Consider the following 13,409-nt stretch of genomic DNA (forward strand, 5'->3'; position numbering starts at 1 on the left):
TGTGGGGTGGTGGTGGTGGTGGTAATAACTACTGACAATATATCTAGGTCTTTAAATTTGATCTGCTTGTATTCCCCAAAAAGATGGCTTGCAGTTCCTACCTGGCTGATTCCACATACACAACAAAACCCTAGCCCAGAACACTCTGCTTTTCTCTCTACATCAACCTTGGACTGCCATAACGTGTGACCTATTTTCTCTCTCTGAAGGGTCAAGTCCTGGCTTGTCATCTTTCCTACTGCATCTCTTTAGCCCTGCTGGCTTTGTAGACTCTGAGGCAGGGTTGGGATCGCGAGTGCTTCACATAAAGATTTTGACCCTCAGGAGTCAGTTTTCACTATTTCAGCTCTTTTGCATGGACTCTCCTTTCAGTGTCTGCAACCCTCAAGGTGCCACCCATGCCTGGAGCCAAGACCATCTCAACAGTGAGCTAAACTCAGTCCCTCCTTCAAATAGCTCTGAAAGTTGGCCACCTGCAGACTACGGCTGGTGAGGGAGCAGCCCCTGGAGCAGGTCCCCAGAGTCTAAGAGGGGAGCAGTTACTTACATACCTCTCTTCTCCAGGAATTGGGCCTAGGAAGTGGGAATATTTGGTGTACATTGCCAAAGTACTTACATGGCACCAGGAATAGTATCAAGTGCTTTATTCTTAATTACTTTAGCATGTAATCTTGACAGTGATCTTATGTGCAAACAACTTCAAAAGGTGGGTTTTATTAGTAATACGAGTGGACCTTGATGGGGCTGATAAGGACGTGGAGTCAGTTCATGGGTCTAATAATGGGGTTCAGATTCACTCAAACCATGACTCTGTGCTTGGTCTCAATTCCTCCCACAATACTCCCAAGCTGCTATGTTTCTTTTCTCTGGGACTCTCCTACCTTACGTAAGTGATCTCATCATCAAGTCTAGTACTTGGTACCTTAAGTCAGAACATGCACAAGAAATTTCTTTTCTCCTATAGGAAAGCTGGGTTCTTAAAACTCCTGTCTTGCCAAGAAATCCAGAAAGTCTGCTATGACACTCAAGGATGACCACAGTTCTGTTTTTTTAAGTAAGATTTGCCCTAATCTTCTCTCAGACCTAGGCTTTAGAAAGAAGCACTTTAAGGAAAATAGCATTTAGTCTTGTTATTTTCAATAAAGAGAAGCAATGCCTAAGAATGTATAGCATCTTAAGTGCCCTTAGGAGATAAGTATTTGAATGGAGAGTGTGATAAAGTTGTAAAAGTAGGTTAGGGAGTGAGTGGGTTGATATGGTTCCCTTAGAGCAGGAGCGAGGGGACCTAGAGAGACACATGGCTGAGGAATGGGAGGACCTTCTCTGACGGGGGCAGAGAGGGAAGAAGTCAGCCGCAGTGTCCCGTACATTCAAGATATTCAGCAGTGACAGGGAGGATAACGTCACAGGTGAGAGGAATCAGGTGACAAACATTGATGTACAAACTCGAGCTTGTTCTGAGAAAGCCATTTTTAAAAAATCTGAAGCACACAATTACTGAGAAAAATAATCTGGTTGTAAATGGGCAGCTGCCAGCCCGATTGTTCTGCTTCAGTAGTTCTCTGATTAGTCCCTCAAGTTTTCCGTCTATCACTTTCCGTTTATATAGCTGTGTGTTTTAAAGGGGGCTTGTTGGTAGAACTAACGACCTTGGACTGGAAAGAAGTGAAAGTTGGAAATTCCTATTGGCTTTGCATTGCCATGTAAGGTTGACCAGGTTTTCCATTCTGTTTAACAAAGCAACAATTTAGAAGGCTAATGAGGATGTTTTTAATTTGTGCCTGACATTACTATGCTAAACTTATTTACTTATTAAATTAAACTTCCAACTATAACCATAGTATTGCATGTTGGGTATGATGCAAACATTTGGAGATTTTTTAAATATAAAAAAAAGCTTAACATCCCTAAACTGTTGCAGTGCATAAGTATCAGATTTAAAAGATCTAAGTAACATGCCAATAGCTATAAAATGAATATGCCCTTGGTAACAGTGCTGCAGCTTGTCAGGCACAGTTGCTTTCTCAGATCATTTCCCCCTGGATCTCCGTTGTGCTTTACATTTTTCATGTTCCTGCAAGCTCTGCCTGGTCTCTCAACAACAGCTGGCTTGGACATGTGGTGATAATGGTAGCATTTCACAACAATTAAGGTGAGGACAGCTTTCAGGAAAAGTTGCCTAAAGTTAGCAAACCCCCAAAGACTTTCAGTAGCCAGAATTTATAATCCTGTTCTTAAAGAAGAAAATACATACCAAACAACCCAACCCAATCCAACCCCAAACTCCTACTGAGCTGAACATTCAGTAGAAAAGTCTATGTAATTATGATAATAATGGACCCCTGGGGCCAGTGCCATGGCTCACTTGGTTGGTCCTCTGCCTGTGGCACCTGCATCCCGTATGGGCGCGGGTTCTGGTCTCTTCCAGTCCAGGTCTCTGCTGTGGCCCGGGAGGGTGGGCCCGGGTGCTTGGGCCCCTGCACCCGCATGGGAGACTGGGAGGTGGGGAGGCACCTGGCTCCTGGCTTCGGATCAGCATGGTTTTGGCCGTGGCGGCCATTTTGGGGGGTGAACCAATGGAGGGGGGGACCTTTTTCTCTGTCTCTCTCACTAACTCTGTCAAATAAAAATAAATAAATAATAATGGACTCCTAGAATGCTTTTTTCTTCTTGATAAAGTAGAAGAAGTGATTTTTATGAAGAGCATAAACTTCATTTATCAATTTTCCGTTACTTGTTGGTAAGGCAATACCAAGTACTGTTTCATTGCCCTATCCATAGGAAGATAAAACAAGGGGACTTTAAAAAAGTGTGTGGAAAAAACTGAATTAAATAAATTTTATTTTGGTGTATGACTTTGGAAAGCTATGCATAGTTTTTTCATGATAAGGATTTTTGTGAGCTTTTTAAGGACTCTGTGTATGTGTGGAAGCACCTGTGGAGGACAGAGCTTTCATTGCATGCTGTGTCTTCATAGTCATACACATTTCCTGATGGACACCCAAGATCAATAAAGGGAATAGGGAAAGGGGGAAGCTGGGTGCCACTCTGCCATGAGGTTGAGCCATCACATTTTCCAGGAAGCCTAGCCTGGCCCACTGCTAGCCTCCTCTGGATCAGGCAATCTTCATGCTAAGGCCAAACAGCTCGTCGGCAATAGAGCTGGGCTTTTAGAACTCCTATCATGGCCTCTGGAAGTTTTGTTACTTTATGTTCTGGACTTGTGCTGTCTACTATGGTAGCCACATATGGGTATTTATATTTAACTGACTAAAGCTTTCACACTGGTTTTATCACAGGGACTCAATAGCCATGTTTCATTGGTGGTTATTGTTATTGGATAGTCAGAGACCATTCCCATCATCTTGGAAACTTCCTGGGGTACTGCTATTCTAGGCAGTAAAATAATACATTTCAAATTAATTCAGAAGCCTGACCAAAGCCCATGAAAATGAAGTTTGAGTATTATGTGGCACTTCTCTATTATGGGCCCATATATAAGTAGAAAAAAATTAAAAATGCCAAAAAGTGGTTAGGAAAAGAGGATAAAATGATATTACCTGGATAAAAGTTCGAGTTCCATGAAGTGGATCTTTGTGTAATTGATCAGAAATGTGAAGTCTTAAGGGAGTGGGGAAGTCTGTCTCTGCTGCCTCTGTGCACAAGAAGGCTGTGGTCTCGAGATCGGTTGGCATTGCACCTGTGGTTAACAGTCTAGTATGGCGCACTTTAAAACGTGTTAAGAAGATAACTTTGCAGCTGTGTTCTTAACACATGCACAGAAAAACAAAGCACACACAAGCAAGTGTTTGGAGGTGCTGGAAATGTTTAACCTGTCTATTTTGGTAATGAGATGAAGGGAGTAAGTTTATGTCCAAACTCACCAAAATGTACACACAAAATGTGTGCCGTATTTTGTATATCGAGTATAACTCAATAAAGCATAAGGTTTTCCAATTCATCGAGGAAAATTTCTTTTCAGAAGTCTCCAATCTTATGTACAAGTGTTGAGTTACATTGAAGAGTTTCTAAGAGCCAAATTAACTGGACAAATAAATTCATTTAAAAATCCCTAACTCCAAAAAATCCAAGTATTAGCATGCTTGCACTCTTTATTTGTCTGAGTTAATGGTGAAGAATCAAAATTCAAATAATTTATAGCTGATAAGTAGAAAAATGCCTTTGTTTATTGATGTTTTATTATCTGTTTGGCTCTAGAGAATAATAAAATCAGTGAATAACACTGTGCGGGCTGAATAAGTTAGTGATCCTCCTGAAGGTACAAACTATCAGGGCGATTGGTTTAAGCCTAGCAAAAACCTAGCTCACACAGTGTAATTTATAGTAATTAGCCCGGGCCTTCCCTGTGGGCTTCTTCAAATGATTTGCACTAAAGGCCAGCTAAACACTGCAAACACATACTATCTGGAATAATGGTCTTTCACATTATAAAACACTGCAGACATAAGCATCCTACTCTCCAGTAAATATTATATAATAGGGTTTTTAAATAACATATATAGTGTCTGGGGGAGTGTTAAGTGTAATTTTCAGTCACTGAAGAAACAGAAGTGAGGAGAGATGTGTTTTCCAATAATAAGATTGACTTTCTAGGCGAAATACAGGCAAGGGAGCACAGCTTAGTTTAATGAAAGGGGGCCAGTGTCAGAGAGGAGTGGACAGCTTTCTGTGGTTGGGCACCTTTCATCAGACAGCCCCATAGTGCAGTCACCCTTATCTCCTGTGTCCTGTGGGAGTCATGGGGTGTCTTTCGGGAGGTGATTACCATAGGTCATAACTAAAACTCAAGGAAAAGCAATTAGACCAAAATGTAAGCCTTATGTTTGTAGCACTTGCAGTCAATCATTAGCACCAATGGCTTAGGAGTAGGAGGTTGTAGGGCAGCTGTTGTGACATGCAGGGTAAAGCCACTGCCTATGACATTGGCGTTGTGTATGGGTGCCAGTTAGTGTCCCGCTGCTCTACGTCTGATATAGCTCCCTGATAATGAGGCTGAAAAACAGGGGAAGATGGTCCAAGTGCATGGGCCCCTATCACCCATCGGGGAGACCCACAGGAAGTTGCCGGTTCCTGGCTTTTGTCTGATTGAAATGGCCATTGTGGTCATCTGGGGGAATGAACCAGAAGGAGGAAGATGTCTTTCTCTGCCTCTCTCTCTCTCAGTCTCTCCCTATCACTCTGATTTTCAAATAAATAAAATAAATCTTTAAAACAGTAGGGGGTTGTAAAGGGACCCTTTGGGGATGGCCCTTGATCTTTGGCCAGTCTCACACCAGATTCTAGACAACACGAGCCACCCACACGTATCTACGGGAGTCATCCATGTCTGCACAGCTGCTGCATAGAGTTCAACTGAAACAGGAGGTGACTCAGAGATCCAGCAGCAGATCCGTTCTGATGTATGACAGCCCTACCAACTGCCTGCGGTTATTTGTGTTGAAGTCTAAACAATTCGCCATGGCAATTGCAACAAGTGTGAATGGATTGCCTCCAGTGCACTGAAGCATTTGTGCCCCCCAGAGCCATCTGTTGTCATCCTGATTCTCAGCGGGATGGTATTTGAAGGTGGCACCTCTGGGAGGAAATCAGGGCTTGATTAGGTCACGAGATGGGATTTGCACAAGATTTGTGTCCTTGTGAAGAGATGAGGGTTCAGAGAGGATACGATGAGAATAACGCCACGTGAAATCCTGGGGAGGGCTCTCACCGAGACCACATCTGCCAGCACCCCTTCTTTTTCAGAAAGGTTCACTTTATTTATCCTAATGCACTCACAAAATAATTTCACAGTTAAAGAAATAGTACTGCCACCAAAACTATAAATTCAAGACATTTCTACATGTTCTATGTGCCATTAGAGTGCTTCAGATTTTTTTTATAACTTAGTTGATTTCAACTATTTCTTTTTTTTACAGTTTTTTTTTAAATTTTTAACTTTTATTTAATGAATATAAATTTCCAAAGTACAGCTTATGGATTACAATGGCTTCCCCCCCATAACTTCCCTCCCACCCGCAACCCTCCCCTTTCCCGCTCCCTCTCCCCTTCCATTCACATGAGGATTCATTTTCGTTTCTCTTTATATACAGAAGATCAGTTTAGCATACATTAAGTAAAGATTTCAACAGTTTGCTCCCACACAGAAACATAAAGTGAAAAATACTGCTTGAGTACTAGTTATAGCATTAAATCTCAATGTACAGCACACTAAGGACAAAGATCCTACATGAGGAGTAAGTACACAGTGACTCCTGTTGTTGACTTAACAAATTGACACTCTTGTTTATGGCATCAGTAATCACCCTAGGCTCTTGTCATGAGCTGCCAAGGCTTCCATAGCCTTGGCAGTTCATGATTTCAACTATTTCTTTCTGTATACTTTTATCCTCTCAGTGTGCAATGTTTTATTGCTTTGTGTATATTAAATTTTATAATTTTTCATTTTGTAGTTTCATGTTTTAAAATATAAAACATACACATAGTTCAAAATTTTTTAAAAAATTAAAAATATATACACAGAGAAGAGTTTTACTCCTTATTCCTTCTCACTCTCATGTCTCCTATAGCTTTCCATTTTTTCTTAGTTTCTGGTTTATCCTTACTGCTTTTCAATTTTCAGAAGTAATACATTCAAATATTACTCTCTCTCCTCTCTCCTCTTACCTACACAGAGACAAGCGTGCTATCTTTGCTATTTTGCACCTTGCATTTTTGGCTTTATTATTGTTGTGTTTGATTGGCTCATGATTGTACTGATTCAGGGTATGATTAGCATATCCATCACTTTAACCTTCTATAACTTCTTTATGGTGAATACATTCTGGTAAAATCTGGCAGGTTGCACAGTAGGTTTAATAAATCTAGCAAAATTGCATGGTATATCTCAGATAGCAGAAATAAATTTGCTTTGTGTTTTAATAATACATTTTAGAAATCATTCTTCATCAGTTTATAGAGATTTTCTCCATCCTTTTTTTTTCTTAGACAGGTAGAGTTATAGACAGTGAGAGACAGACAGAGAGAAAGGTCTTCCTTCCGTTGGTTCACTCCCCTAATAGCCGCCGTGGCTGGTGCTGCGCTGATCTGAAGCCAGGAGCCAGGTACTTCCTCCTGGTCTCCCATGCGGGTGCAGGGACCCAAGCACTTGGGCCATCCTCCACTGCCCTCCCGGGCCACAGCAGAGAGTTGGACTGGAAGAGGAGCAACCGAGACTAGAACCCAGTGCCCATATGGGATGCCGGCGCCGCAGGCGGAAGATTAGCCAAGTGAGCCACAGCGCCGGCCTTCTCCATCCTTTTTTATGGCTGGCTGTATTGAACTTTATATTGTGAGTATATTATAGAACATTCAACAAGTTTCTTATAGGTGAGAATTTTTAAAAATATGATTAAAATATAGCTTTATGAATTAACCTTATGATGTGTTTTTTTTTTTTTTTTTTTTTGCTTTGTGTGATTGGAGGTGTATCTTCAAGGTAGATTCCTAGAAGTGTGAATGTTGGGTCTAAAAGTAAATAGAGGTGTGGGTTTTCTAGATCTTACCTATTCTCTTTCAGTGAGACTGCACTGTGTGCATTCCTAAAGCAATACATGAGAGCAAGGCAACACGGATATCCCCAAAGACTCACCAGCAGATAGAAACTGTTGAATATGGTGACTTCCAGGTATTCATGAGCCCCTTTGAGATACAGACCAGGCCATCACTCATAATCCAGAGAACTATGTTAGATTGCATTTAAAATCATATTTAAAATTAGGGACTCCATATAAACATATATTGGATTTCTTTGCTTAGTTTCTTTCATTTATTTATTTATTTATTTATTTATTTTATTTTTTTTTTGACAGGCAGAGTGGATAGTAAGAGAGAGAGACAGAGAGAAAGGTCTTCCTTTGCTGTTGGTTCACCCTCCAATGGCTGCTGCGGCCGGTGCGCTGCGGCCGGCGCACTGCGCTGATCCGATGGCAGGAGCCAGGTGCTTCTCCTGGTCTCCCATGGGGTGCAGGGCCCAAGCACTTGGGCCATCCTCCACTGCACTCCCTGGCCACAGCAGAAAGCTGTCCTGGAAGAGGGGCAACCAGGACAGAATCCGGTGCCCCGACCAGGACTAGAACCCGGTGTGCCGGCGCCACGAGGCGGAGGATTAGCCTAGTGAGCCGCGGCGCCGGCCATAGTTTCTTTATTATCACTTTGTCATTGACTATTTAAAATTTTTTTCATTTGTGTTCTTTCGACTGTTTTTTTTTTTTTTTTTTTTTTTTTTAATTTTTTTAATTCTTTTTTTTGACAGGCAGAGTGGACAGTTAGAGACAGACAGAAAGGTCTTCCTTTTTCTTTTTTGCTGTTGGTTCACCCTCCAATGGCTGCCGCGGCTGGCGCAGTGTGGCCAGCGCACCACGCTGATCCGATGGCAGGAGCCAGGTGCTTCTCCTGGTCTCCCATGGGGTGCAGGGCCCAAGCACTTGGGCCATCCTCCACTGCACTCCCTGGCCACAGCAGAGAGCTGGCCTGGAAGAGGGGCAACCGGGATAGAATCCAGTGCCCCGACCAGGACTAGAACCCAGTGTGCCGGTGCCGCGAGGCGGAGGATTAGCCTAGTGAGCTGCGGTGCCGGCCTTGACTGTTTTGATTTATGTCTTCAAGTCCCCTTTTGTACTTAGCCACATCTGTTTTTTTACGAGTACATTGGTAGTTAAGACTTTACTTCTGGGGTAATTTTACACTGTTTTCTTCAGTTTATTGCATGATTTCACCAAAATTTCATTTAATATGTAACTTAAAATCCATATCTTTTTGAGCTTTAGAATTTCTGATTTGAGATGTTTTAATTCATATCTGTAAAAGCTTATTAAGATGATCATGTATTTTCATTGCTTTTTTTTTTTTTTAGTGGAAGCAGCTTTGTTAGTCAAAATGTTATGATTCTCATTTTACTGAAATTGTGTGGATGTTGCTTGGTGAATGTTAGGGGAAACCAGAGACAGGGAGGGAGAATGAGTGAGCAAGTGATTGAAGGCTTCTGGAATGCGGCTATAGGTATAAGTCACAAATCAATCCACGGGCAGCACTCCTTGTGATTTGAAGTCATTTACCAGGGCAGTTGTGCATGGGAACAAGGAATACTTGGAAATTCTCGGCAGCATTTGAAACTGGTTCTGAACCCTTGCTAAACTCTTGCTGAACCCTTCTGAGACTCAAAATGTAAACGTGGCCCGCCATTCTGGAGATTTATAGCAATGAGGCTACTGATCAAATTTTTAAAAGATTTTTTAAAAATTTATTTGTAGAGCATAGTTAGAGAGGAGGAGAAGGTGGGGGGGCGGAGAGAATATGAGAATATGAATGAATCTTCTCTACATGCTGGTTCACTCCCCAAATGGTCGCAACGGCCAGGCCAAAGCTAAGAATCTGGAGTTTCTTCTGGGTCTCCCACTTGGGTGCAGGGACCAAGCACTTGGGCCATCTTCTGCTGCTTTCCCAGGCTCATCAGCAGGGAGCTGGATCAGAAGTGGAGCAGCCAGGTCTTAAACCAGTACCCATGTGGTATGCTAGATCACAGCCTGAGTTTTAACTTGCTGTGCTGCAACACTGGCCCCTATTGATGAATTCTTAAGACAGTATTCTGGTCATGGTGGATCCAGTGCAACCGTCCTCTTGGTTACTGATGTGCTCCAAGCCTAAATAGTTGGTGGGAAAAGACGTTCTTCGTGTCAGCAAAATACATTGTTCCCCTAAGTCCTTGAAAGAGGGACTGTTATACCATAAATTGCTCACTGGGGGCTTCTGGAACTGTCTTTGCTAACTGCCAAAATAAACACCACATCTTGGAGCCGATGGATGGAATTATGCAGAGCTGGAGCATCCTATAACATTTCCAGTAAGGTTGCCTTTTTGGTCTGTGCATAAGGCATGAGTCGTGGAGAACGGCTGTAGTTTTCAAGTGGCTTAGTCAAGCGATAATGCCAGTATCTGTGGATCCAGAAGTGTGTTTTTATTAAAGCCAATCAATATTGGCCTTGATGCCTAATGTGTTAAGCCTAAAATGCCTTACTCCATATCTATCTCTAATGAAAAGCAGATGCATTTTTCCTTACTCAAGCACATAGAGTCTCCTTTATTGTCTTGACTTGAAGCTGTGCCAGTTACCTGGTGCCCTCTAACACAGTGAAGTGCTGTCTTGATGACCTTTGCGTCCAACAGAACATCACACAGGTCATTATATGTATAATATTACTCCAGTTCCATCTGATGAACAGGAGAGAACAAGCATCCTAGATGCTGTAGTAAGAACTTTGTGCCAGATTCTGTGATATAGTCTGTGAACATCCAGGAGTGTAGCACATGGGACATTTCCAAGGGTCTACAGGGTTTTGAGATGCTCTTCCAAAGTGAGAGATATTTTGATGTGTTTTGAATGACTTAACATACACACACATACACAAAGAAATACATACTACATGAGCGTCTGGATTTTAAAGATAATAACATCACATTTGTTAAATGGTTGGAGCCTGTTTTCTGGGAATTTCACTGCGCTGCTGGCTATCAAATGTCTCAGAGCAAGAAATGAGATACAGACCACATCATGGGCCACCCTGAACCCTGGGCATGACTTCACACAAGTTCCAAGTGTCTGAGTAGACACTGGGTAGCAAGCTTCAGTATTACAGTAATTGCTACTCCTGAGGCTTTGTAGGAAGACTATAGCATGTTCTGACAGTACTTTTTTTTTTTTTTGACAGGCAGAGTGGACAGTGAGAGAGAGACACAGAGAGAAAGGTCTTCCTTTGCCGTTGGTTCACCCTCCAATGGCCGCTGCGGCTGGCACACCATGCTGATCCGAAGGCAGGAGCCAGGTACTTATCCTGGTCTCCCATGGGGTGCAGTTTGGGCCATCCTCCATTGCACTCCCTGGCCACAGCAGAGAGCTGGCCTGGAAGAGGGGCAACCAGGACAGAATCTGGTGCCCCGACCGGGACTAGAACCCGGTGTGCCGGTGCCGCAAGGCGGAGGATTAGCCTATTGAGCCGTGGCACTGGCACTGACAGTACATTTTGCTCATAGAGAAGCAGCTCTTGCTTTGCTATTGAAACACAACGAGACGATGCACCCCCAATTGCCCATTATGAACTGAGTATTACCTGCTCTACCCAACCATAAAATTGAATGCTAACAGCGCATTCTGCTGTGAAAGGGAAAGAGTGTGTTAAAGACTGGGACTGAGCAGGTCAGAAGGAATGAGTAAATCATGCTGCTGGGTGGCTCAGGCTCCTGGCACTCCCACTTCACCTGCTTTGCTGGTTCTTCCTCAGCCTGTATCTTTCATTGCATGGGGAGTTATACATAGAAATTAGAAACATTTCCAAGAAGTTGCTTGTTGAATTTTAGCTATGGAATGGAGGTTAACCATTTATAATTTATTGCACCCATTGCCTTTTGTTGATCATAGTCCTCTCTGACTTTTATTTATTTATTTATTTTTATTTATTTTTCAGGTAGAGTTACAGACAGTGAGAGAGATTGACAGAGAGAAAGGTCTTTCTTCCATTGATTCACTCTCCAAATGGCCGCCACGGCTGGTGCTGCACTGATCTGAAGCCAGGAGCCAGGTGCTTCCTTCTGGTCTCCCATGCGGGTGCAAGGCCCAAGCACCTGGGCCATCCTCAACTGCCCTCCTGGGCCACAACAGAAAGCTGGACTGGAAGAGGAGCAACCGGGACTAGAACCCGGCACTCATATGGAATGCATGTGCTGTAGGCAGAGGATTAACCAAGTGAGCCATGGCTCCAGCCCCTCTCTGACTTTTAATCTCTATGATTTCTTCAGCAAAAACAGGACTCTTTTTCATGCATTAGTTTCCCAGCTCTGAGTTATTTTGAATAAAAATTTATTTAGTAAATATGAAGTTTTTGAGGAATATTAAGTTTTATAGAGATTATAAAACTTCAAGGAAAAATAAGTCACTTTAAAACTCAAATGAAGAGGAGAATGCAGGGAGGGGGAGGATGAGATAAAGGAGGAGAAGGTGATGAAGAAGAAAAAGCAAGAAAAAAAACTCAAGGCTAATTTACAGAGACATCTTTGTGATAGCTGACGCTGGCTGGCAGTGGACATCCTCTCTGTTGAAACCCCACGCAGGAGAAGTCCCTAAAACAATGGGAAGAGAAATCTCAGTGGACAGAATTTCTGTGATATATTCACTACCATAGAAATAGTTTTATGGCCTGAAGTATATTCTACAACTCAGTTACTTAATCGTCATTCCCTCTATTTCCAGGAAATCATGGGTCTTCTTACCATCTTCATACTTTCAAAAATTTTCTACAATGTCATATAGTTGGGGTGACAGTGTATATAGTTGGCTGTTTTCCGTTTAGCAAAATGCATTGAAAAATCATCCATAGTTTTTCATCATTTTATGGCTCATCACTTTGTTTTGAGTTGTGATAAATTACACATGTCCTGAAGTTTGCCATCTTGAACATTTTTAAGTGTACAGATTAGTGATATTATGTACATTCACAGTTTTGTGCGACTTTCACCCCGTCAGCCTCCAGAACTCTTTTCATCTTACAAACTGAAATTCTTTACTCATTAAACAGTAATCCACCCTTTTCTCCTTGGTCCCAGTTCTGGAGACCACCATTCTACTTCTGTTCTTGTGCATTTAACTATATCACCTCACATAAGTAGAATCACATAGTGCCTGTCCTTTTTTTTTTTTTTTTTTTTTTGGGACAGGCAGAGTGGAAAGAGGAGGAGAGAGAGAGACACACACAGAGAGAAAGGTCTTCCTTTTCCTTTTCCATTGGTTCACCCCCCAGTGGCCACTGCAGCCGGCGCACCATGCTGATCCAGAGCCAGGTGCCTCTCCTGGTCTCCCATGTGGGTGCAGGGCCCAAGGACTTGGGCCATCCTCCACTGCACTCCCAGGCCACAGCAGAGAGCTGGACAGGAAGAGGAGCAACTGGGACAGAATCCAGCGCCCTGACCAGGACTAGAAACTGGTGTGCTGGTGCTGTAGGCGGAGGATTAGCCTATTGAGCCGCGGCGCTGGCCGAGTGCTTGTCCTTTCATGACTGGCTTTTTGCATTTAGCAGAATGTCCTCAAGGTTCATCTGTGCTGTTGTGGCATGTGTCAGAATTTCCTTCCTTTTTCAAGATTGAACATTATTTCATTGTATGGGCTACATTTGGTTTATTCACTTTTCAATGGACACTTGAGAGAATAATGCTTGTACAAATATATTCAACTGTTCAACTCTGCTTTCATTTCTTTTAGCTATGTGTCAAGAGATAAAATTCCTGAGTCTTATGATAATTGTATTTTTAATATTTTAAAACCACTGTGCTTAATGTATTATTATAGATTCCTACCAACAATGAAG

At 42.5% G+C, this 13,409-nt stretch overlaps 1 protein-coding gene across 4 annotated transcripts in view; it reads left to right on the forward strand.

Annotated features, from left to right (window-relative positions):
- LOC149122466 (uncharacterized) overlaps nucleotides 1–11,835 on the forward strand; it is a 182,159-nt gene extending 170,324 nt beyond the window's left edge. For all 4 annotated transcript variants that reach the window (XR_016219465.1, XR_016219467.1, XM_089312003.1 and 1 more), the window contains one exon: nucleotides 11,517–11,835. Coding sequence is in view for 1 of the 4 variants with exons in the window: in XM_089312002.1 (XP_089168128.1) it covers nucleotides 11,517–11,545 (29 nt within the window). In the remaining 3 variants the exon portion in view is untranslated. The remainder of the gene's footprint in view (nucleotides 1–11,516) is intronic.
- The last annotated feature ends 1,574 nt before the right edge of the window (nucleotides 11,836–13,409 follow it).

This window comes from Oryctolagus cuniculus, chromosome 13 (genome assembly GCF_051225735.1).
Source record: "Oryctolagus cuniculus isolate XC-2025 breed Fujian yellow rabbit chromosome 13, ASM5122573v1, whole genome shotgun sequence".
Taxonomy (NCBI): domain Eukaryota; kingdom Metazoa; phylum Chordata; class Mammalia; order Lagomorpha; family Leporidae; genus Oryctolagus; species Oryctolagus cuniculus.